General features: G+C 44.6%; 1 protein-coding gene across 1 annotated transcript; it reads left to right on the forward strand.

The window, feature by feature from the left end:
* Window positions 1-5,635: 5,635 nt before the first annotated feature.
* Window positions 5,636-7,726, forward strand: slitrk1 (SLIT and NTRK like family member 1; the record flags this gene model as incomplete). The annotated part of the gene is made up of 1 exon (XM_084446729.1): window positions 5,636-7,726. One exon carries the CDS (start codon window positions 5,636-5,638, stop codon window positions 7,724-7,726), a length of 2,091 nt encoding a protein of 696 aa, XP_084302855.1.
* Window positions 7,727-26,289: the final 18,563 nt, after the last annotated feature.

Genomic DNA, 26,289 nt, shown 5'->3' on the forward strand with positions numbered 1-26,289 from the left:
AACTGAAATTACATGGCCTATCTTTGGATTCCGTGATCCATTTATTTACATAATTTACATAATATGCTCACCTTAGGACAGGTAGATACTGTAGCATGCACATATTCAGTTCCAATGGTATTCCATTCAGCAAATTCCAACTCGAGCAAGCCAGTCACCCTCAATTGCCATTGACAAAACTGTTTGTGCTTCTCATTCAAATCTGCTTCTCGCTAACGTTAGTTATAATGCTCCACCTCGGGTTGAACTGCATGTAGCCTATACAGTGCTTTAGATGGATTAAATAAGACAAACAAAACGACATTATGGCTCCAACACAGTTTGAGGTATTGTTGGTGATGCATTCCTGAGTAAAGAATAGAAGTCTGCACACTGTCTTAATGCTCCCAAGGGTGAATTTAATGGCACAACGTTTCAGCCGATGTGGCCTTCGTCAGGTGGAAGTGCGCTAGCGTTCAGAGGCCCTGTCTATCCACTCTGTTCTATAGTTTCTCTCCTGAAACATTACATTACATTACAGTCATTTGTACCTCCTGTATAGATCTGTGGATTGCTTCTTGTACAAGGAATCAGAGCGACAGACAGCTACAACTGGCTCTGATGCTTTGTACAAGAAGCAATCCACTGACCTATACAGGAGGTTTCAAGAGAGAAACTATAGAACAGAGTGGATAGACAGGGCCTCTGAACGCTAGCGCACTTCCACACAGAAACAGTGTCTACAACCTACTGTAGTGTGAGAACCACCAAGGACCAGTCCATCTCATGCTTTACCGAATATTCTCCAGTTGGTTTTGAGATCAAAAAGACATTGAACAAACACTGGTATATCATTGATTCAGATCCCCAACTTTTTTTTTTTCAAATGTAATCTTTATTTACCCAGGCAAGCAAAATAAGGACAAATTCTTATATACAGAAGCAACCTGAGGAAGGGGGAAATGGGAGGCTGCTAATAAACATGTTATCTACACATCAACTCAGACCCATGTTTAAGGCACCTCCCTCTGTTGTCTTCAAACGTCCCCTCAACTTGCGAGACCAGCTGGTGAAATCTTACATTCCAGAGAAGACACATACCTTCCTTGAGGATATACCTGAGGGCAACTACAAATGTGGTAATTGCGCACAATGTGGCTACACCACCTGCTGCATCACCTACACACGTCCCCACAGTGGTAAGACTCTTAAAGTCAGGGGCATGATCACATGCAGCACCACACATGTAGTGTACCTCATCAAATGCCCTTGTGGTCTTGCCTATGTGGGCAAGACTAATAGACAACTCAGGACTCGCATCAGCAAACACAGCAGCACTATTAGATGTGGAGATGAGCGTAGTGCTGCACGTTTCAAAAAGGCGGGACACAGCATCATCTCTCTACGGTACATGGGCATTGAAAGGGTTGATAGACCACCCCATGGTGGGGACCACAATAAGCTTCTATTGAAAAGGGAGACCTATTATATCTATGCCCTTAACACCCTTAATGTCTCCTCATGGCCTCAATGAAGAGTTTGACATCAAACCATTTTTATAAATTGTATCTCACTAGCCAGTTCTGATTTTGCATTTACTGCATTACTTTTAAACCTGTATTTATTGACATGTGAGCCTGTGGTCTGTTTTTACAGTATGACCATCACTACCTCCCATGTGTATGCCTTTAGTGTGCATGATACACTGTTTCAGGATATGAGATGTCTAATAGGTTTGGACTCTTGACCCCACTCGGGTCCAACCCACTTCCCTCCTGTATATATTCCCCAGCCCTTCTCACATGTTTGGTATTGCACCTGACGAAGGCCACATCGGCCGAAACATTGTGCCATTAAATTCACCCTTGGGAGCATTAAGACAGTGTGCGGACTTCTATTCTTTACTCATGTCATGTTTTAGTCGAGCACCTGTAACTATCCGTTCGAATGTGTGTACATCACCCTATCACATGGTGATACATCCCTCACATGTAGGCAGAGGACCAATATGAATGTTGTTGTTTTCATAATTTAATAATTAATTATACAATAAATTAATTTTAATAATTAATTCATTATTAATTATTTCATATATATATATATATATATATATATATAGTGTCATTATATATATATATATATATATTACATTATATTACATTATATAGGCTACTTTGTCACAACTGCCACCACTGTTGCTTCAATATGACGTATACAACGAGCAACATCGTTGGTCAAACTGATTTTGTCACTGGCGAATAAACGCAAAAAACATGAAAGTTTCGATTACATTTCTTCCACTTTTTCACCCTGCGAAACTTCACATTTGATGTGTATGATTCTTCATTCATGGGAGTTAATTCTATTATTTGCAAATTAATCGTGCAAATAAATGGTGTTTGGTGTGTAAGGACCTTATGCCCCACAGCTAAGCAGGTGAGCGTTGTGGGGAGGGGGGGAATGGGGAACTGCTGCACTACTGTATTAGACCTAATTATTTCTGCTTGGGGAAAAGGTTGAGGACAAACACTTGAGATGCTGAACTACTGTCACAAAATAGTAAATATGTTTTATGCCTGTACACTGCATATTAAATGAAACCTAAAGTAGCCTACTTCAGGATATTTAGCATATGTTGCCCAAAGTAAACTGAAACCATTGAACCATTTTGAACCATTTTGAGTAAATCCATGGGGTTGGTTTGCCTGCAGATGACTATAGCTGGGAGTTATTAGCTTTAAAACACAATGGGACCAAAGCATGCAGGCAAATGCATTTTCCTCAAGGTTGCGCACAATCTGGTGGTGGGTTCCTCATCTGGGTCCACATCAATAGTTTTCACGGCTTTGACGCGCCACCCATTGGGTGTGGCCACAGAAGGCAGGAAGTGCAGTGCATTGTGGTAGTTGTAGGTTTCTTCTGATTGAGCAGAAAATAAATTTTCTGTCTTTTCTCTGGCCATAAAGCACACATTTCACAAATAACTGCACATTTCTACTACATAGATGACCCAATTCCAATTGACTTTCACATTCCCAGTGGTGAAGTACTCCTTTAAGAGAAACAAGCCAGCCCCACCCAAAGCCAGGCTGGATCTGGCCTGGTTTGGGAAACTATCCCAAATATGAATGCGTTTGCTTTGATTTGCCTGATTTGCATCTGAACAAAGAATGAAAATTATCTAAAAGAGGGACCATAAATTGTTAAATCAGTAGGCCACTAAACACATTTGAAGCATCATTGGTTGCTGTTATACTAGCAGCAATTCAAGGCCTCTTAAAAATAATTTAGAGTCAAACTCAGTCTGACTGCTTGTTCCTATTGTTGCACTGGATCATATAGTTGTCAGACAGACATTGTAAAACTGGCCCTGGTATGCATGCTGACATGCAGTATAGGCTACACAAGCGTGTTACCAGGCCCACTTCCCATTGTTCTGCTTCCAAATGCTGTTTGCTATGTTTAAGATTGTACATTGTTGCTAAAGGTATTTGTCTGTATGTGCTCAAAGAGAATAATATCTGCAGCAGATGACATACTGTACGAGTTAGATTATGGGGACATACATGAATACAGTTAATACCTGGTGTACAGTGATCTAATTAACCTAGCAAAACAATGCAAAATGATGAATACAGAAAATAAGTGAGTTGCCACAAATATAATCTGTGTTGTCTAGTCTTGTTGGGTGTGTAGACTACAAGCTGGAAAAAATGATTAGGCTTATAATTCTGTGAATATGAAATGCTTGAGCATGACTAAGCAATGTTTCAGTAGTTTACCTTCCCCCCCCCCTAGCCACCCACACACAAACACTATAGCCCCCAGACCAGATTCACGCAAGCATGCGTGTACACACACACACACACACACACAGACACACACACAGACACACACAAAACCCACAAGCGCGCAGACACAAATTCACACATGCATGCACACACACGTGCGCACACACACACACACACACATACACACAAACATGCACACACAAACACACAAACACACACATGCCAAGACAAATACACACATCTCCCTGTTGCCGATGAATGAGTGTGCAGGAATGATGTGCCCTTGACTGCTTGTCGCCCTCTGAGCTGTTTGTCTGGCAGGCCAGATTGACTATTGGTTACTTAGTTTAGCTTGAACACATCGCTGCACGCTTTGATCTGCCCCCCGGTGGAACGCCAACCGATCGGTACATCTGCAGGCAAACACACACACATTAGCACATTTAGGTGGACGTCAAGGTTACACTCCAATCACGTGTTCAAAAACTGCAGGTCAGAAAGTATTAGAAGGGACCTCCAAACTCTGTAAGCGGGGGTCTTATGGTCTTTGTGTATGTGTGTGTGTGTGTGGGGGGGGGGGGGGGGGGGAGGTGTGATGTCAGTGATCCAATTCGGGAAGTCAGCTCAAGATTCCTGCTACAGAGATTGCACATTGTATGCACCAGGAAGGTGGAACATGTTTCCAAAGGATAGGCGTTTAGAAAGGGAGACAGAAAGGGAGCGTATAGGCTACTTTCGCCTATTCATTGCAAACATCCACTTAAAACTCGTGACGTACGTGCGCATTTAGGCTACACTGACGCATCGTTTGTTATAGTGAAAGGAGAGCGCGGTTTTGCATGGTTGTTGCATGCCCTTAGCAGTTAATTATTTTACCGCATTCAACAGCGGTTTCTATACCTGAGAGAAATGAGTCTGACAGACACACAGGAGAACACTTACAATAAGGGATTGAACCAATACACCAGAGACTTAAAAAAAAATGAATGTGTCCAATTTAGACATAAAATGAGCTCCTAACCACTCGTTTGCAACCGATGTGTCTCCAATAGGCTGGCACTGTGCGATGCCGTCTAGCCCACTTTTGAAGCACACAGGAGGTGAAGCAAGCTTTCAACCCGCACAATTTGAAATAATGAGATACGTCTGAAATGCTGTATCTTATTGTCAACAGGAATCAACTATGTCAAAAAGACTCAACAAATGGATAGCTGTTAGTGTGCGCGTTTTATCGCTCACCCCTATGTGGATTGATTTTTTTCAGCATTCCCTCAGACGATGGATTTTTGCCATTGCAGCTCAGTAGAGGGTGTTAGATCTTTCTAAGAGCAACGGGATAGAATGACTACTGTCTCTGGGTAACCTCTTTGCGAATCAAAATCACCAAAGGGGAGCAGTGGAAACAAGGAAGAAACCTAAAAAAAGATGTAAGGAATGCGGGATTTTTACAAAGGCAACGTGATCAGCACTATATTTTGTGCGGGGTGTGAATTCAGCACCGAGGAGAAAGAACAGCTCCTACTGATACCGCAGCACGACGAAAAAAACACGGAATTGTTAATTTTGCAAGGTCAGTAGTTACTGAACTAAAGCCCAAAATGTATCGGGCAGTATTGAGATCTTTTGTTGTCCATTGTTTTCATCGAGGTGCGGTTTTGCTAAGCAAAATGATTCCGACGATTTGAAGCATTTATGGTCATTTTGAAGCTGGGCAGTCTGGACATAGGTTAGATGCAGCATGGATACAATAAAAGACTGTCGTCTTTTCTTTTAGATCGACGATCCATCTTTTTTATTTTTGATAAAGCTGAACAAAATCACAGCTCGTATGTCTTGGAATCGGTGATGAATTGTTCGTATTGAAAATGCTGCTTTGGATTGTCTTGCTGAAGGCGGCTCTTTGTGTTGCTATTGGAAATGTTACAAGGGACATTTGTAAGGAGCAGATCTGCTCATGCAATGAGATAGAAGGCGATTTGCACATTGACTGCGAAAAGAGGAGCTTTACTAATCTGCATCATTTGACTGGCCCTAGCTCCCAGTTCTATCACTTGCTATTGCACGGGAATTCTCTATCCAGGCTGTTTCCCAATGAGTTTGCTAACTTTTACAATGCTGTGAGCTTGCATTTGGAAAACAACGGCTTGCACGACATAGTCCCCGGCGCTTTTCTGGGACTGCAGCTGGTGAAACGTCTTCACATAAATAACAACAAGATACGGTCGTTCAGAAAGAGCACGTTTCTGGGTTTGGACGACTTGGAATACCTTCAGGCTGATTTTAATCTACTGAGGGACATAGACCCCGCTGTGTTCAGGGACTTAAATAAACTTGAAGTGTTAATTCTAAACGATAACCTCATCAGTGCACTACCTATCAACGTGTTTCTGCATGTCCCCATCACCCACCTCGACCTGCGAGGGAACCGAATCAAAACGTTGCCTTACGAGGGGATTCTCGAGCAGATACCGGGCATTGCGGAGGTTTTATTGGAGGATAACCCCTGGGACTGCAACTGCGACCTGGTTTCCCTGAAGGAATGGCTGGAGAATATCCCGCAGAATGCGCTCATCGGCAGGGTCATATGCGAGGCGCCGACAAAACTGCAGGGGAACGACTTGAACGAGACATCAGAGATGGAGCTGTGTCCTTCAAAGAATGTCGACGACAAGAGTTTGGTCGCACCTCCTACCGAAGACGAGACCTCAGAACCGGGACCCGCGCCAACGGCTTACAAAGGGAACGGTGAGCCCCGGTCCTCCACTCCTGGGAACGGACATAAGGGACGTTCGAAATCGCGTGAAAATTGGCAGTTGAAAACGAAACCCACATCTATGACAGGTGTGAATGGAGAGAAAGAGCTGCACAACGCATCTTGCCCCCAGCCATGCGGCTGTAAGCTCATTGGATCGAGGCAGGGGTTAGGGGTTAATTGTGAGGGCAAGAAGATAGAAAGTTTGACTAACCTAAAACCCAAACCTCTGACTGCGCACGAATTAAATATGAGAGATAACAACATACATGCGATTAAAAAGAATCAACTTAATGGCTATTCAAGCCTGAACCTACTTGATTTAGGAGGAAACAACATCAAAGTGATTGAAAACAGCACTTTTCACAACCTCACTGAGTTAAGATGGCTGTACCTGGATAAGAATTACCTGGATACACTAATGGCGGAAATGTTTATTGGTCTCCAAAACCTGGAATATCTCAGTTTGGAATATAATGATATTCAGCTCATTGTGGCAGGTGCATTCAGCCCTATGCCCAACCTGAGGGTTCTCTTCCTCAATAATAACTTGCTGAAGTCGCTCCCTGTGGATGCTTTTCTCGGAATTTCGTTATCGAAAATTAGCTTGCATAATAATTATTTCGCATACCTCCCTGTTACTGGTGTCTTAGAACAACTCAATTCCATCATACAGATTGATTTGCATGGGAACCCGTGGGAGTGCTCGTGCAACATTGTCCCTTTCAAACAGTGGACGGAGAAACTGGGGGCAGACGTGATTGTGAGCGACCTGAAGTGCGAGTCTCCAGAGGAGTTCTGGAAAAGGGATTTCCGTCGAGTCAGAAACGATCTCATGTGCCCCAAACTGTATGACAAGATATACCCTACGTCCCTCTCCAAAAACAGCACTTTCTCCGCAGACGCGGGGACGCGCTCGAACTCGTATCTGGAGCCGAGTCGAGTGTCCATCTCTGTGCTGGTCCCCGGGCTGCTGCTGGTGTTTGTCACGTCTGCGTTCACCGTGGTGGGGATGCTCGTCTTCATCTTGCGGAATCGGAAGAGATCAAAGCGGAGGGATGGTAACTCGTCTGCGTCGGAGATCAATTCCTTACAGACAGTGTGCGACTCGTCTTACTGGCACAGCGGGCCATACCACGCCGATGGGGGCGCGCACAGGGGCTTCGACTGTAGCGCCCACCTCGCCACGACAAACGATGCGTAGAAACAACTGCTGATAATAAAAGGCTGGAATACAAAACATATACAGACAGAGACAGACGGATGACTGCGTGGCTTTTGACACGACCGCAGTGGAAGAAAAAAAATGCCACAAAGCTTCTCCATTCGCTTTGGTCAAAGAGACCTTTTCTGTTTGCTCCGGTTGACTGATATAAATCTGCTACAGATTCAACTGTAATATATGTACAGAACCCGTTCCCACTGCCCCTCCCTCCCAGTACTGCTATTTGCCGCAATCAGACAGAGGATCTGAGAGAGAAGAATTGGGAAATGGTGCACGAGCGCATGAATGTAATGTAAATAGACCTATCTGACTGTATCATATGTGCATGATTTCGCATGGTTTCAACACAACACTGGGGAACCATACCATAATCAACAAAGAAGCCAACTCGACCCTTATTTCATGTTATCAGTATGACTATATATATATATATATTATATATAAAACTATATATGAATATATTCAAAGTGCCATTTCTCTATTTTTTGTGACTGCAGTTAGGATTTGTATTTGTTGTTTTAAAACTGTTGAAGAAGAAAAAAAACAGAAATGACTAATTGGAAGGAATTAAGCTGAACAGCTGTCGATGCATGTTCTTTTGTTTGTTTATCATTTGATTGTCAGTAAATATCGGGGTTATTTATAGGCTAGTTGGTGCAGATCCCAACATGTTTGCGCATTCATTTCTTTATGAATGTATAATGTGTTACTTTATGGTGTGCCAATTGTTGAATTTCAAATACGGAGACGCAGATGGGCATGACCACTTAACGTCACTCAGATGCTTATGCTGCAAAGTTAACAGCTAAAACAGTTTGTGGTTTTGTGTGTTAATGAATATAGCCTGCTTTGGTGAGAGGGAAAGGCTTAGACATACCATTCGAATGGGGTGGGGTTTATAACGTCATATTTTTCCAAAATTAAAATATTTTCAATGGCGGTAATGGTACGTACAGTTTGATCCATGTACAGAGCGCAGTTAGACTAGAATGCTTTTTATGTCAAAAAAAAGTATTCCTCCACAAAAGCGTAGGCAATGATTCACTTTCATTATTGTGAGCTTTTGTAAAGCCATCTATCTTGTCCACAACTAGACTCACATTGTATAACCTAAGTAACATGTGCTTAAAGTACAGTGATGTTCAGTTTGGAACCTGCAGTGGTTAGACTGACGCCACAGGGCAGTTATGACCAGATCACCCCATTCCTATATAGAGCAGGCAAACTCATGATGTCGCTGTTGTATCTTCTCAACTGAAAGTGATATGAACAGGTAATTAGGAGTTTTGCAAGAAGGCATTCTGCATTTTGAACTCAAGCTTTCATTTTATTCGGATATGCATGGTCTCTGTTGGTTGAAGAATCACTGTTTGGTATTTAACTGTTCAGCAGTGTTCAGTGGGTTACTGAGAAACAGGACAGGTTTGATCAGACCTGTGGGTTAAGCAGCATTACCTTCATTGTTCGATTTGTCTCAAATGCAGGTTGTGCAGTGTCAGCTCATAGGAATGTGCAATCTTTTTCTAACAACATAATGTAAAAAAAATGAAATGCTACAGATGTTTTTGTTTAACCAATTGATTTGGCTGCCACACTCACATATGAACATCTATGGTGTTTAACAGGCCCCGTTGCCAAAATAATATCAGTATTTAAGATAGAGATCGTCATCCATGCAGTAGCTAATAGGGTGTTAGCGTTTGGCGTTGGATGTAGCTTCCCTCTGCACATGTTCCATCCCTGTCTGACCCCTGGTTTGACCTCTAAAACAGCCAACTCTTAGAGTAAGACATGTTCAAACACATTGTGTGTGTGTGTGTGGGTGGGTGTATGTTTATGTGTATGCTCTCAGCTGTCATGTATGCTTGTGTGTGTGTGTGTGTGTGTGTGTGTGTGTGTGTGTGTGTCACCCCCTTCTACTAAATGTAACCAATCATACAGTGTGACCTTGGGGACTATGATCTCAGCCGATCTGTGACAACATCAGTAGTGTCCATCACGTCCTGCAGTCTGCTGTCTTATCACTGGGAAGGATAATTATCTGTCTCTTCTGTGAATATTGTACCACGGCTCATCGATTATTTGTCATATTTCCAACGCTGTGTCTCAAAGTTACATTTCTATGCTTTGCTACATTTGACCTGCTTCTATTTTGTTAAATAAAATGTGGTTGAGGTTGAGTAAAATCAATGGTTTAGATATTTCCTTTCCTCCTCCCCTGAGCTGAACTGAAAAGAACTGGAGACATTTGGGTTAACCCTTTGAGTACCACCACATTCCAACACGTCGTGACAGCTGAGAAGCTGCACTTTCTAGTAGGCTAATATGGAAAATCCAATTAATATTCAGAATGTTGGCACTTTACTTTCAGGATTAAAAGGGTTAAGTATACTGTGAGGACAATATAGCCTATGCCAATACACTCCCACCATTATGAATGTATAATTGGGTGATATCATTGTTACATAGCTATTTTGCCCTGCGTGTTATATGAAGACATGTAGACATAGACACAGATTAGCCTACCACACGAGCAAAAGTATAATAGTACTACTACTACTGCTACTACTACTACTACTACTACTAATAATAATAATAATAATAATGTATGACTATGAAATTGATTGAATGTTTTGTAAATTAACCAGTTCCCCTGGCCCGGGGACATTGTATTCAGCCGACGTAGGAGTGAATTAATCACCTCCAAAGTACAGTCGGGTAATAGATGCTGCTCATCAGCGTTCTGCCCAAAAATCTGTAGGCTACGTCATCATCAATCACTTGGCGTTCGACGAACAACATGAGCGGATATCAACACAAAAGTGGAGCTCAAACTTGCTTGTTTTTCACTCCCCCCATTGCGTTGCGACTGTCGAGCGAGCGCTCATTCTCCAAACTAAAACTGATTGGCCATATTATCAATTGAAAATGACCAGGCGAAGAACATCGGGCGCAATGTGGATGACTTTGCGCAGCGCAAGGCTCGCAGAGTGACCTTCCAATAGTGGTGAGTAGGCCTGCTTGATCAACTGGCCGCCGTGCCATTTTTCTAAACATGATGCGTGCTGTTGCCTTTGATTTGTGTTATGTACGCAGGAAGGCGCGTGGTGTTACTTGATTCCCTTGTCCGTTTAACCAATCAAACAACATTTAGTAGTCTAAATAGCGTTTAGTGAACATACGTTCTAGGCTATAACTCGTGAGAAAAATGCAACTAAGACTATAAGCCCAGCAGTTAGCATGCAGGCATGTTAATGTCTACTGGGTTAACGTGCAATGTAATAAAGACAAACTAGGTCTAATGGGTCTGTGTGTAGGCTACGATTTGCGCATGTAAGTGCCCATTGCGAATTTGTGTCCAGGGCCTGTGATCATGATGATCCTTCGAAGTATGCAGTTTTGGATTTCAGGATTTGATCTTGGTGTAGGGAAAACATTGTTTAGAATAGAAATGCTCATGGATGGAGCTCATTTGTGCTACTGTATCACTTTACTTGATATTAAAAGGTATAAACCCATATATGAAGATATTTATGACAGTCATTTTCAGAAATCCCATGCAAAAGGGGAATAATGAGTGCATGTACTGTGATGGAGCTTTCACTAGACCTGCATCACGGCTCAGCAGGGTAATCATGTCCTATCTGATTATTTCCCTTGATGCAACACTCCCATCAGGGCCCTCAACAGCTGAACACCTCAGGCATTTAGTGTTGACATTAGTCCCCAATGAAAAAAACCAACCCTAAACCTGTTGATCAGTATGAGCGATCAGGCCACCTCCCACGGGGGTGGTTCTTATATTGCAGCCCCTGCTTATTGATTAAATGATTGGTTTGATTTAGCAGCACCCCTATTGTCCATTGCTCAACAGCGTGGCGGTTTCATGCTGGTCCCCCTGATCAAATTGCATTTGTGAAATGGGAAGCTGTGAACACGGGAAACAGGGGAGGGTGTGTAGAGGAAGCACATGGAGCACAATGCAGATTGAATCTGGGAGACCCTGGGTCCGCCACGCCTGGTCCTGTCCCCCTCGGACAGCCCGCTTCCAATTTCCTGCAAGTTTCCTTGGAGTAGGTCCAGGGAAACCTGCTCCAATAGGGTTTTACAATTAGCTGGCTGGTCAAAGTGCTGATGGTAACAGGGCCAAGGTTAATATTCCATATTGATGGAACATACAGTATAGAAAAGAGCCTTTCAAATAAACAAAAACACTCCCATGCATGAACACTCACTCTGACACACACACACACACACACACACACACACACACACACGTACTGTACCCTTACACACAAGAACACACACACACACCCTTACACACATGCAGGAGGCAGGCACGCAGGCCCAGGCACACACACACACACACACACACGTTGCATGGACACAATGTGCTCAGTGTTACTGGGTATTAAATCCAGTACGTGGATTTTTATGGATTTTACTTTCCGTTATTTTCCCTCCTGTCTTTAAAACATTATTAGTTGAACTTGAGGTCTGCTTTTGACTCTATATCTAAATTATCTGTTTTTTTCTTGGATTGTCTGTGTAGAATCTCCTGTCTCCATGAACTTGACCAAGTCCCAAGCATCTTACAGTTGTGGAAATGCCAAAGGATAATGGGATATGTTGTCTGTACATTTTTTGAGACCTTCCTTCCAGGAGCCCAGTATTTGTTGACTGATGAATCAATTCATTCATCAGGGGATGATGACAACCCGCTGCCCACCAAAAAGTCCAGGCCTTCTTTTTCCTTGCTATTTGCCTTCGTCCAAGTAGTAGTAGATCTGTAGTCAAATCAACAAGAGAGATAGCCATTCTCAATGAAAGTCACGGTTAGTAATGTTTGTTGCTACACTGAATAACTATCTCCCCCTTGATAGTAATGTTGTCAGCAGTTAGTCACATTTTAGCACATATGAATACTTTTGAAAAGTAGATCTGTTTCAGATTCTGTGTAAAAGGTTTTTCTGTGTCACCAGTGGTCTGAAGCAATGGGGATGTTGTCCAATTTTTATTTTATTTTTGTATTTTTTTTTTATATTTTTTTTTATGTTTCCTGGCAATAATGTTCTCGGAGCTCTCAAACAGACACTGGAAAAATCCTCATCCTTAGCCTGGATACCAGAACTACCCCCAAACCTCAACCTGGCTACAAGAACTACCCCCAAACCTCAACCTGGCTACCAGAACTACCCCCAAACCTCAGCCTGACTACCAGAACTACCCCCAAACCTCAACCTGACTACCAGAACTACCCCCAAACCTCAACCTGACTACCAGAACTACCCCCAAACCTCAACCTGGCTACCAGAACTACCCCAAAACCTCAACCTGGCTACCAGAACTACCCCCAAACCTCAGCCTGACTACCAGAACTACCCCCAAACCTCCACAGCTACAAGTTCAACAGATGCTCTGAGCACTCTGCTCAGGTCCCAACCCAATAACAATGGATTTATACAGTCATCCAAGTACACAGGATGCTGGGGATGACAGCAGGGTTACAAGCATAAGGTTTCCTCCTTTTTCTCTTTATGGCATTAAGGCATTAAACCAATGCAGGGAAATGGGTTTTGGAAATTAGTGAGATGAGTTTGTGACATGGACCCTAATGCAGGGCCCATGTCACCCAACATTCAAAAGACAAATGTACCAGTCGGACACTCAGACTGAACTGCTATTTTGTTTCACTTCATTATTCAGTTTGAACAAGCTCCCATTCCCAGATGGGCATCGCCAAAGAGGGAGTCCTCAGTGATTAGTCCATCCCCTAACCAATCACAGCATTTGACATTGCATTCATAGGCTGTGGATTGGACAGATTGGAATTCCAACCTAGAGATCACTCTGGACGAGAGCTTTTCCCAGGCCCTGAATCACACTCTGAACAATAAGAGGAGTGTGTGGTTCAGGGACTGGAGCCAGGCTTTCAAACATACTGTGTTTATGGTCAGAAAGATCTGAACGATCATTGGTGTTTGTGAGCTAATGTTACATGTTCATGACACACAAAAACACACTGTGTGGCAAAATGTGTGGTTTACACTTCATAACACATTAGTGGTTTAGCTGCATTTCGGGATGAACAGTACTGTAACTGTACAATGGGAGACAGATTCTGAATAGGCTTAGTCCTCTTGAGCCCTCCAAATTGAACCAGAAATGAAATGGCATCCTAGTGAACCACATATTTCCACACAATGCCCATTAAGTTCCTATCTTCATATATACACATGTATGTACAGTATGATTCATATCACAACATGTCAAAAAGCATTCACCCACAGTGGAAGCTACTGCTGCAGCACCAGCTGTCAATGCTTTCAAAGGAAATGGCTGCAGAGGCAGTGCTGGTTGAGTGAAGCCTCCTGACTGCTGGGACTTTGCTACACATGCTCTCCATTTGACACACGGAGAGGCTAACAAGGGTCTGTTAGTAGTGTGTAACTTCGAACAATGCAAGACACCATTGAGGCTAGTTGTGTAAGAACATTGGGTTCCGGACCAGACTAGTACAGTTCTAACTATGTATCTCTCTATAATTGCAGAAATGGACGACCGTCGGGGACCATAGGTGCGGTGTCGATGATCATCTCTACAACTGGCCAGTGTATGTTGTAGTTGACAGGAAGTTGGCAGGTGTATTCCTCTGCACCAAAACAAACGGCAGTTTGGCCTGTGAAGTTGTTTGGATAAGCGGTTCTCGACAGGTGCTGTCCAGTAGAAAGTAATTGTGCGCTTGGCAGGATACCATCCTGTGCAGTGCGATGGTCAACCTTAGATATCCATGATATCAGGGGCGCATTACAATGCTACCAGCCGGCTTACAATTCTACCAGCTAGCTAGCTACAGATAGCCTGCCATTAGCATTCTAGCGTATTGTAGGAATAACGGAAGGTCAAAATAATGTTACAGAACTAACAAAATCTGTTTGATACACATACAGTGTTTCCCCTAGGATGGCAAGTTGATGAACATGCGCACACTTAATCATGTACAGCTGTGGATTGGTCGTTTACCCTCGATCCAGTAGTGAGTGAAATCAAAGTAAATGAATGTGAAGAGGTGGAGGTCAGGATTGCTCTTAGCCTTCAGGATGTAGCCATCTGCTTTTGGGATTAGGGTCAACGCCGCTCCGTAGCGAGACCGCCACCCTGTTATTCCCACCCGCCTTCCGTTTACACTACATGGCTTTTGACATACGAATGATTTCACAGAAAACTGAACTGATACTTGTTTGGTATTTGATTTAAATCAATGAATGAAACAATTTACTGAGCAAAAAGGCCCGTTATTAAAGGAGTGAAACTTTATTAGAACGATATAGAATGTTTTTTTTTTTTGATACTTTAAAGTCAGAATTTCTGAGAAAAAAGTCAGAAATAACTTCTGAGAAAAAAGTCAGAAGCTTAAAAAAAAAACTCTGTTCTTGGCCCTAATGCTCTTCCGTAATTTCCAGCATCTGTTTATGAAAACAAAATCAAATTTGACTCAGAATCCCAAAACATGTTCTAATCAATCAATCAAAGCTTTATTTGTATAGCGCATTTCATACCCAGAGGCAACACAATGCACTTTACAGAGAACAAGGGAGGAGGGCATATTCCATAGGGAAGCAAAAAAACAGTGGGCCAGATAAGTGAGCTGTAAAAATTCTTCCCTGAACCCTCTCAACAAGGCGATCAAGCAAGCTCCAGGAGTATGTTTGTCTACCGGCTAAGAACATTTATAAAGCAATACATTAAATTAAATTACATTTCAGAGTAAGAGAGGCTAAAAAAGCATCATAGGAGAGACATGGCAAATACTGGTGTGTGTTTGCTATGGCCCAGGCCTAAAGCTGGAAGTGGGCTGGTGTATGTCTGTGTGTACGTGTGTGTGTGTGTGTTAACTAAATGCTACGACATCCACAGCTGACACAGGGGTATCTATGGGCCTCCGGGAGGTCTGCTGGTGACAGAGGGGCATCCACTGGACCTGGTTAGAAGATAGGAGGGAGAGAGAGAGGCACTAGGGAGAGGGAAGGCAGAACAGGGTTAGTAGCACACAGAGCCATAAAAACCACACAGATATTTAAAACAGGCAACCTGGAGCAAGCTCCTGGAATATATTTGTCTAATGGCTAAGAACATTTATAGAGCAATAAATTACATTAAATTAAATTTTCAGAGCAAGAAAGGCTAAGAGCATCAGGTCCAGGCCTAAGCCGGATGTGGACTGATGTGTGTCTGTGTGTACGTGTGTGTGTGTGTGTGTGTGTGTGTACTAAATACTACGACATCCACAGCTGACACAGGGGTAGCCATCAGACTTAGGGTGGTCTGCGGGCAACAGTGGGGCATCCACTGGACCTGGTTAGAAGGTAGGAGGGAGAGAGAGGCACTAGGGGAGGCAGAAAATGGTTAGTAGCACGCTGAGCCATTGAAGCAACACATATATCAGAACAGAACAAGCCTGTTTCAGGGTAACCAGCTTCTGTACACTACTTGATATACATACAGTGCATAGCAGGATAAATACCAATGTATACAGAGGATTCACAGGTAGGTTTGAGGCTGCCTTTCTGTGTCTCTAGGTCCTGGCTAGTGATTGTAGGCTAGGTCGAAAAGGTACGTCTTGAGATCTCGCTTGAAGACCTCCGTTGTTTCGGCCCTTCTTAGGCACTCCGGCAGGGTGTTCCAGAGGTTGGGGGCATAGAAACTAAAAGCTGCCTCTCCGTGTTAGTTCTAAAGGATTATTAAACTTTGTATGATGGGACAGGGATATAGGCCTAAAGGAAAGAGTTGTGATTATCATTTTGTGACTCAGCAGCAAATTGTAATTTGCTGTGAATTGTATTGTAGAAATAACCATCAAGGGAAACTGCTGGGTTCGTTCTCATAACTTTAGAGATATGTTTAAAAGTGCACAGATCATCAAAATACAGCCTACATGCTGCAGAAAATATGCATTCTCTCTATACCTTCAAATATTCTCGACTCAAACAAAGTGGCACATTGTGTTATACGAAGGCACATTATGTTATTACAGTCAATGCAGTTTTTCAGCATGAGGTAGGCTTCTCAAACCTGCAGGTTGAAGGAATAAGCAATTTATAGATTATCGAGCTTCATTTGATATGAACTCAAAGTTGGATTGGCTTGGTTAACGCATCTCTATAAATGATTAAAGGTATTAACGCTCCCTATAAACGATTAAAGGCATTGGCTATTATAGGCATTAGCACATAGCTTCCTATGAACTATGAAAGGCATCCAGCTATTTCAATGGCATTAGCACATATTTAAAGTCGTACTTAAAGGACAATATGACCGATTATAAGATGTATCCAACGTGCCAAATGATCGAATTGAATTGTGCCAGTAGCCTGGCGCGGTCTGGAGCGGCGCCGCCTCATCCATCGCGGGGACAACCTGGTCGCGCCAACGGCCTGGCACCGCCCCAGAATGGCGCAGCTTTGGGGGGACACCCAGCTTTTGAGTAGTTTGCAGTCGATTACTGTCGTTATAAGCACCATAGACTCGTTATAAGCACCAGACGTGCACAGATAGACACTAGGTGGTGCTGGAGCACCTGCCCTTTGCCCTCTGGACCAAGTGCCCTTTTAAAAGTTATTTTTTTGTAACTTTTTGTATTTTTTTTTTTTTTTTTACAGCGTACTGTATGTGGCCCATGGTGACATCGATCAATTCTCGATTAAAGGCGTGTAATAATAATGCCCCAAAACACGTTGGAATGTTGCCAGACACCCCCCACACACACACACACGTGCCCGCGGCACACCCGTGCCCCTCCCTCCCCTCCCTCTCTTCCAGCACAGCACACACACCTCCTCCCCTGCCCTTTCCCAACCCAGAGCCCTGAGTGATGACCACTAACCAGCCAGGTAACACACCTCCTCCCCTAGTGATGACCGCTAACCAGCCAGGTAACACACCTCCTCCCCTAGTGATGACCGCTAACCAGCCAGGTAACACACCTCCTCCCCTAGTGATGACCGCTAACCAGCCAGGTAACACACCTCCTCCCCTAGTGATGACCGCTAACCAGCCAGGTAACACACCTCCTCCCCTAGTGATGACCGCTAACCAGCCAGGTAACACACCTCCTCCCCTAGTGATGACCGCTAACCAGCCAGGTAACACACCTCCTCCCCTAGTGATGACCGCTAACCAGCCAGGTAACACACCTCCTCCCCTAGTGATGACTGCTAACCAGCCAGGTAACACACCTCCTCCCCTAGTGATGACTGCTAACCAGCCAGGTAACACACCTCCTCCCCTAGTGATGACCGCTAACCAGCCAGGTAACACACCTCCTCCCCTAGTGATGACCGCTAACCAGCCAGGTAACACACCTCCTCCCCTAGTGATGACCGCTAACCAGCCAGGTAACACACCTCCTCCCCTAGTGATGACTGCTAACCAGCCAGGTAACACACCTCCTCCCCTAGTGATGACCGCTAACCAGCCAGGTAACACACCTCCTCCCCTAGTGATGACTGCTAACCAGCCAGGTAACACACCTCCTCCCCTAGTGATGACCGCTAACCAGCCAGGTAACACACCTCCTCCCCTAGTGATGACCGCTAACCAGCCAGGTAACACACCTCCTCCCCTAGTGATGACCGCTAACCAGCCAGGTAACACACCTCCTCCCCTAGTGATGACCGCTAACCAGCCAGGTAACACACCTCCTCCCCTAGTGATGACTGCTAACCAGCCAGGTAACACACCTCCTCCCCTAGTGATGACCGCTAACCAGCCAGGTAACACACCTCCTCCCCTAGTGATGACCGCTAACCAGCCAGGTAACACACCTCCTCCCCTAGTGATGACCGCTAACCAGCCAGGTAACACATACATGAAATCAGTGTATTGTTCGCCCCCTAAGCCTCAGTTGTCAAACTATAACTTGCATTTATTTGTCTCTGTTGTGAAGTAAGTATACAGCGCCAGCGTCAACAGCTGCACCTTAATTAGCCGACTGTCCACCTGCTTAACTAGCTATTCATAATCAATTAATGGATTTAATGATGACCACCACACGACCAATGTCAGTAGAATATGTTGTTGGCACAGCATGTGAAGCTATCAGTATACTTAAACTGAATATTTAGTATTTTGTAGTAACCTTAGGTTTACATTAGGCTACATAATTAACACTTGCAGTAATATACTTGCAGAATGACAAATAGGGAATTCCAAATTGCCTGCAGAAAATGTAGCCGCCTGGCTTGTTATAATGTCACCAAGCAGTCTTATCCATACTGCAGGTCTTTTATGGGGAGATTAACCCTTAATTATCATGCAGAGCAGAACATTGGTTTAGCTCATTTAAATAAATATGCAATTACGTACAACATGTGCCTGTAATGTAATTTTCTTTAAACATGTTCCTGCAATGTTTTATTTTTTTATAATGGAACGCTGTCATGGCAAGTGCATTTTGAATGGGCATATATCTTAAAGCTTAAATCTTATCTACAGTCTGATGGTTGTTCAAGAGTTTCTTCTGTTTTTTTGTGCATTTTGCTTCGGTTTCTGGCATGAAAGACAATGTGTTGCTTGGGTTTCTGGTGTACGCCGGAGATCATGATTTGAGCGGTGAATTTGAACTGATTCAGTGGATTGATGTTCCTCTGCTGTTGTGAGTAATGCTGTATGTGATTCCGCCATGCTTTGATCTTGCATCCCGTGGGGATAATGGTCCTCAGCCAGGCTGCTGCTCGTGTGGAGGTTGAAGTAGATTAGAAAGATCTGAACAGCAAACACGGTCCAAGCTGACCAGATGTGATGGCGTTAGTGCATGGACCTCATTTCCCATCTCTGTCGTCTCGCTGCAGATGGAGATAATCCACCATCTGTCACTGTCTCTCTCTGACGCAAAGGTGATGAATGACCGCCATTCCTAACAACGTCAAAACACTCCCCTTTGAGCCTGCTGCATCCATTGTCCGTCTTACAAGTTCCATACATAACAGTGATCCACTCCCCCAATTCACTTTAGTAGTTGCTGCTGATGTAATCCGAGCCTGGCGAACATGGGGAGATGAAATGATGCAAGGCTTTGGAGATGCATAGATCCTCCCACTCCCTCTCTCTGTGAGCGTCGGCAGGGCTGCTGTGAGTTTCTGGGCTTCTCTCTCCCTCTCTCTGTGAGTGTCTTCAGGGCCGCTGCGAGTTTCTGTGCTTCTCTCTCTCTCTCTCTCTCTGAGCGTCGGCAGGGCTGCTGAGAGTTTCCGGGCCTTCTCTCTCTCCCCGCTCGCTTCCCAGGGGCTTAATTTGTGGAGCTGGTTCCAGCGGGGGGGAATGACAGCCTACGCTCGCTCTGTTCGCTGAAGCCCGCTTGCGCTGTACGTTTCAGCCAAAACAACCCTTCTCTCGCACTCCTACGCCTTTTCACACACGCCTAACTACACACAGCATAGATCTGGAGCTGAGGTTTTGTGGTGTAGCATGGCTGTTAGCGGTTACTTGTTGAAGAATTGAACACATCAGGCAGTTTAAAAAAATATATATATATATATATGAGAGTGTCATGGTGCTTCAGTGTACAAAAAAGGCTTGAATATTTAATTACAAGACATGTCAAGATATTCACATACTCATGCATACCTTCTCGGCTCGTCAAATGCACACAGTAGCGAATGCAAATCTGTTTTGTGCCATTGTGCAGAATCTGACATTCCTTCCTTTGATTCAAGACCTCTTGAGAATCGCATTACTCTAATTGTTTTGGTAGGCTGTATTTCATACTCATTTCATCTAAAATAACAGTAATCATAGCTTGACAAACTATCAACCGTATCACCATTATATAACTATATAACTGCAGTGGGTTCATGTCATGAGCTGCATCCATGAATGAACCCTAATCATATGTGCAAGGCTTGAGCGATCGCCCTTGCTGGGAGTAATGCTGTCACACACAGGCAGTTAAAATCAACAAAAATTATGTGCGACAATAACCATAAAAAGATATGGAAATTGAAGCAGAATCACAGCAATGATTATGTGGAGGCTTTGTGCTGGGGAGTGAACGATCTCAGGTCGTTTACAGCGTGAACCCGTCTGAGTACGGCACAGTTGACCTGCTCTGCTGCTTATTCGGTGCCCAGGCGGCATGCGCCTCCACACACACCAGGGAGCGATGCCTCGTCAGGCCCCTCCCCCCGCCATAAAAATACCTCCTCCTACCCTTCCATTACAGCGCTGCTCAGCCCCAACATTTATCTCCCTCACTCTCCCTCTCTCTCATTCTCTCTCTCCCTCTCTCTCATTCTCACTCTCCCTCTCTCTCCCTCACTCTCCCTCTCATTCTCTCTCTCTCTCTCCCTATCCCTCTCTCTCATTCTCTCTTGCTATCCCTGTTATCTTCCACTCTATTATGTTCACGCCCCTTCCTCCATCTCCCTCACTCTCCCTCTCTCTCCCTATCCCTCTCTCTCTCTCTCTCTCTCTCTCTCTCTCTCCCTATCCCTCTCTCTCTCTCTCTCTCCCTATCCCTCTCTCTCATTCTCTCTCTTGCTATCCCTGTTATCTTCCACTCTATTATGTTCACGCCCCTTCCTCTCTCTCCCTCACTCTCCCTCTCTCTTACTCTCCCTATCCCTCTCTCTCATTCTCTCTCTCCCTCTCCCTATCCCTCTCTATCATTCTCTCTCTCCCTCTCTCCCTATCCCTCTCTCTCATTCTCTCTCTTGCTACCTCTGTTATCTTCCACTCTATTATGTTCACGCCCCTTCCTCCATCACCCTCTCTCTCCCTCACTCTCCCTCTCTCTCCCTATCCCTCTCTCTCATTCTCTCTTGCTACCTCTGTTATCTTCCACTCTATTATGTTCACGCCCCTTCCTCCATCTCTCTCTCCCTCTCTCTCCCTCTCCCCTCTCTCTCCCTCTCCCTCTCCCTCTCCCCCCCCACTCCCCCCTCCTGTGAGCATTTCCAGCCCCTGTGGGCCAATTACGGCGAGGTTGATGTATCCACTCGTCTGTGCCGTGCTGCCCTGCCTCAGGAGTTGGTCAGCTGGTCAGCCAGAGTGCACTCAAGGTCGCGGACTAAATGCCCACCGTGGCATCCTTCCCCTCTAAGCCGTTGATTAATAGCTCAGTGTTCCTGGAACAGGGCTGACAAACACAAGACGGATGTCAAATTGTACCAGGCCCTTATTAGTTTCCTCATTTATTAGCCATTTTGGACGTTGTTTGGGCATACGGAGTGGTGGAGAGGGGGGAGAGCAGAGAGGGATGGGGGAGTTGGGGAAGGGGGTGTGTCTCTGGGGGGGGGGGGGGGTTGGGGAAGGTGGGTGGGGGGGGGCACTAAAGTGTTTTTGAGCTGTCAAAATCATCCCGTAAAGGGCAGGTGACAGTGCAGGAGAGGCCGTTGCGAGCGACAGGTCGTCTGCGGCCTGTCCCGGCCCAGAGTGCACCGCTGTCGGCATTGCGACTGGAGGTTGTCAGCGTAATCGCCGGTGACAGAGGTGTTGCCCCCGGATAGCCAGGAGCACTTCCTCCCACTGGTCATATTCCGTCTTTGCGCACACTATCTCGCACCCCACCCTTCACACACACACACACACACACACACACACACGCTAATGGTGCATGCAGTGTGGGCATTGTATCAGGTGATTCTACAGGTGTGTAACTAGCAGACAAAATGACTCATTTGAAAGTGCATACATCATGCCCTTGAAGCCAACTGTAACGTGCAGAGCCAATGGCATCTCCACTGTGTGCTGCTGAGTATAATGGCTTCATGGGCATTCAACTCTAACATAGAGTGTTCCCCCTCCTACACACACTGCATAGCCAACATGTCACATGCGACACCATACCAACATACAGTCTGTTTCAGATAGGATGTACACATACTAGGACTGTCAATAGATTAAAAAATATACAGTAATCTAATTATTTCCATGATCTGTAATTAACTAATGAAATTAAATGTAAATAACCACAAATATCATTTTTTTCTGGGAAAAGACCTTGAATGAAGCTATTTCAACTCAAATACACATTACATTGTTGTGGCAGACGAGTAAAGCATTGAACAAACATTACAATATGTGTCTTGAGAAGTCAATGTATTGTTTTATAAAATTATTTTGTAATATATTTGTTAAATATTGTGTTATGTCTTCTCTATGTGTCAGGGCATCAATCAATCTGGGCAACATATTCGGCTTGGGCCACCACTGTATAATATGATACCCTGTTAACGTAGAAACATATGTCACCTGACCTAGTTTTTGGTGCTGTCATACTGTAGAAATTGTAGTTTCACCACCTCACCACCTCCCTCAACCTTTCACATAGCTGTGCTAATCTAATTTATGACAGGATGACCTCCAGGAGGTCGAGACACCTAGACGTTGTCTGCCCCAGAATAACCATCCTTTGTCCCATTGTCCTTGCAAGAATTACCGCCTTTTCTCATGTCACATGTCTGTATTCTCGACCACTGTTGATGATGTCCGCCATTTAATATGACGCGTACAGATGGGTTAGCCAATCACATCCCTGGAAGCGTCATACCTGTGTATTGCTTGAATATAATGTGGCGCAAGACAAGCCTACTCCACTTCTGCTGGATACCACTTACATGCGTCTCCTCTGAAGTCCTTGCGCTCGTATGTTTTCTCAATAAACCAGACTTAACCTCTTTGAGCGAACCTTGGCAAATCTTTTTACTTTCGATCAGATTTAATTCCATTACAGTGCTCTGTTGACATTACCCAGGCTCATGAAACCATCCTCGTCTCCCAAGTTCCCTTTCAGTTTCTCCCTGCAGAGCAGCCTGGACTTCCAGCTATCTCAAATGATTTCTCTCCGATTACGTTTTGACTGGGCCAATCAGGGACAGTATTCTGACTGCTGTTCTGCCCCCCCAGTAGAACGCAGCCCCTGATTGGTCTCTGTGGGGAACCAGTCTCCTGAAGCAATAAGCAGTTACGTTAACATTAGTAGAATAAAAACAGCTATGTTGTAAGTGCAGTTATTGCAGAAATAGACTCAACAACGATGGTTATGCAATGTAACCTTAGTTCTATGAGTGGAGCGGAGCCCCACAAGGCTAGCTCCTATTGGCTTGTGAAACCTATCCAGCTGCATTAGACTGAAGAAAAAAAAACATATACGCACCTGTGTCCAACCAGGCCTGGTGCACCACTGAACATAACAAGCCAGCGCACGCACAGACACAAGTGCAAGTGAGCCTCTTCCTCGCTAGCATGAAGCGGAGGATAGAAAGCTCTCAGCTCCAGGTCCTGTGCATTGAATGCGCCCCGGACCACTTTCAGAACTAAAGATAGATCTGTGTGCAAAACAGCTTAACTCCCATCATCCGTGATGAGAGAAACCGTCAGCTCTCTCAGATCACTGACCCACTTGCCTGATGTCAATGCAAGGAGCAGCGCGGTCTAGATAGAGAGCCACCTGAGGAAGACCTGCTCCATTGGTTCAAACGACGCTTCACATGGTGCGTTCAGAACCAAGAGCAAATCCCAAGATGGCGGCGTAGCTTTACGCACTGGGCGAAGAAAACGCTCAAACGGGATGCTCAAACACTGTGGTTTTGGCGAATTTCGCATGACATGCGGAAATAGCGCATGCATACACTTTGATAGTGGATGCCGCTAAACCATCTCCACGATCCATCAGGTGTTGAAGAAAGTCCAAGGTCGTCTCACCTGTGCAGGACTCGGGAGCGATGCCCCCTCTCTACACCAGCGCACAAAAGCGGCCCACATGCCAGAGTAAACCGTGGCAGTGGCGCCACGCGCGCGCTCTGAATAGTACTGACCATAGCTGGAGAGAGTCCTCTATCAGGCAATCTCCGCCATTCACATTCAGGCGGCCGTCAACGTGCCACGCTGTCAGAGACCGGAGGTTGACAGGAGTCCATTGCCACGGTGTCACCGCCAGTCGGCGCCGGCAACCGAACTCCCCCTTTCTGGTTGATGTGAGCCACTGTGGTCTGGTTGTCGGACCGCACCAGCGCATCGAGCCCCCCAAATCTCTCAAAGATGTGATGATGTTAATATGGGAAGACAATTTAAGCTTGTATATCTATACGTATATATACGACTCGTGTTGCTTCGGGAGGTAGCGGTCCAGACAGAATCAGCGGAGTGCCTCAGATTCTCTTCAGACTGCCAACCTACACCATAAACAGTTCTTTTGTTTTTTTCTGTTTTTTTATTAAGATATTTGTATTACTTAAAAAAAAAAAAAATATATATATATTTTTTTTATATTATTCATTTTTCTTTTTAAAATTAATTTGTTTATTTTTAGCGCAATGATTTTTGCATAATGAATTGCACTAATTCATGTGTTAAATTGACAGCCCTAGCACATACAGTCAAGCCGGAAACTCCCCACACTCCTTTCACCTCCACGTTTTATTACGTTACAGACTTATTCTACAATAGATTGAGCTCATTTTTTGTCTCAAAATTCTGCAGATAGCCCATAATGACAAAGTGAAAACAGGTTTGTAGACATTTGAGCTCATATAAAAAACAAAATGTAAGATATCATATGTACACAAGTGTGCGCACCCTTTGATATGACACCCAAAAGTGAGCTTAGGTGCATTTTGTTTCCACTGATAGTGCTTGATATGTTTCTACAACTTAATTGGAGTCCACCTGTGGTAAACTCAATGGATTGCCAACACCTGCCTATATAACGTCTCACACTTGACAGTGCATGTCAGAGCAAACAAATTAATTTAATTAATTAACTGCAGACCTCAGAAACAGGATTGTGTCAAGGCATAGATCTGGAGAAGGGTACAGAACTTTACAGATCCCAAAGAGCACAGTGGCCACCATCATTAATAAATGGAAACAGTTTGGAACCACCAAGACTCTTCCTAGACCTGGCCGCCCGGCCAAACTGAGCAATCAGGGAAGACGGGCCTTGGCCAGGGAGGTGAGCAGGAACCCGAGGGTCACTCTGACAGAGCTCCAGCGTGTCCTTGTGGAAATGGGAGAACCTTTCAGAAGATGCAGCGTCCAGGCATTGAACTTTTTGGCCTGAATACCAAGTGTCACATCTGGAGGAAACAAGACACCACTCAGCAGCGGGAACGGGGTGCCTAGTCCTGATGGAGGGAAATATGAATGCAACTAAGTACACTGAGATCCTTGAAGAAAACCTGCTTCAGTGCGCTCTGGACCTCAGACTGGGGCGAAGGTTTACCTTCCAACATGACAACAACCCGAAGCCAAGAGAACAAAGGAGTGCCTTCGGAGAAAGTCTGTGAATGTCCTTGAGTAGCCCAGCCAGAGCCCAGATCTGAATCCAATTGAACATCTGTGGAAAGAACTAAAAATGGCTGTGTACCAACGCTCCCCATGCAAACTGACAGCTTGCAACGATATTCCAAGAGGAATGGGCAAAATGTCAGTATCAGTGGAAGCAAAAGTGAATGCAGAAGTGCATTAACTCTGGGGGGGGACTACTTTGAGGGGGACAATGTGTAATTTCTCTGCAGATTCTGTAATTATAATGTTTTGAGAGTGTA

The sequence above is a fragment of the Borostomias antarcticus genome, assembly GCF_949987555.1.
Source record: "Borostomias antarcticus genome assembly, chromosome: 12".
In the NCBI taxonomy this organism is placed as follows: domain Eukaryota; kingdom Metazoa; phylum Chordata; class Actinopteri; order Stomiiformes; family Stomiidae; genus Borostomias; species Borostomias antarcticus.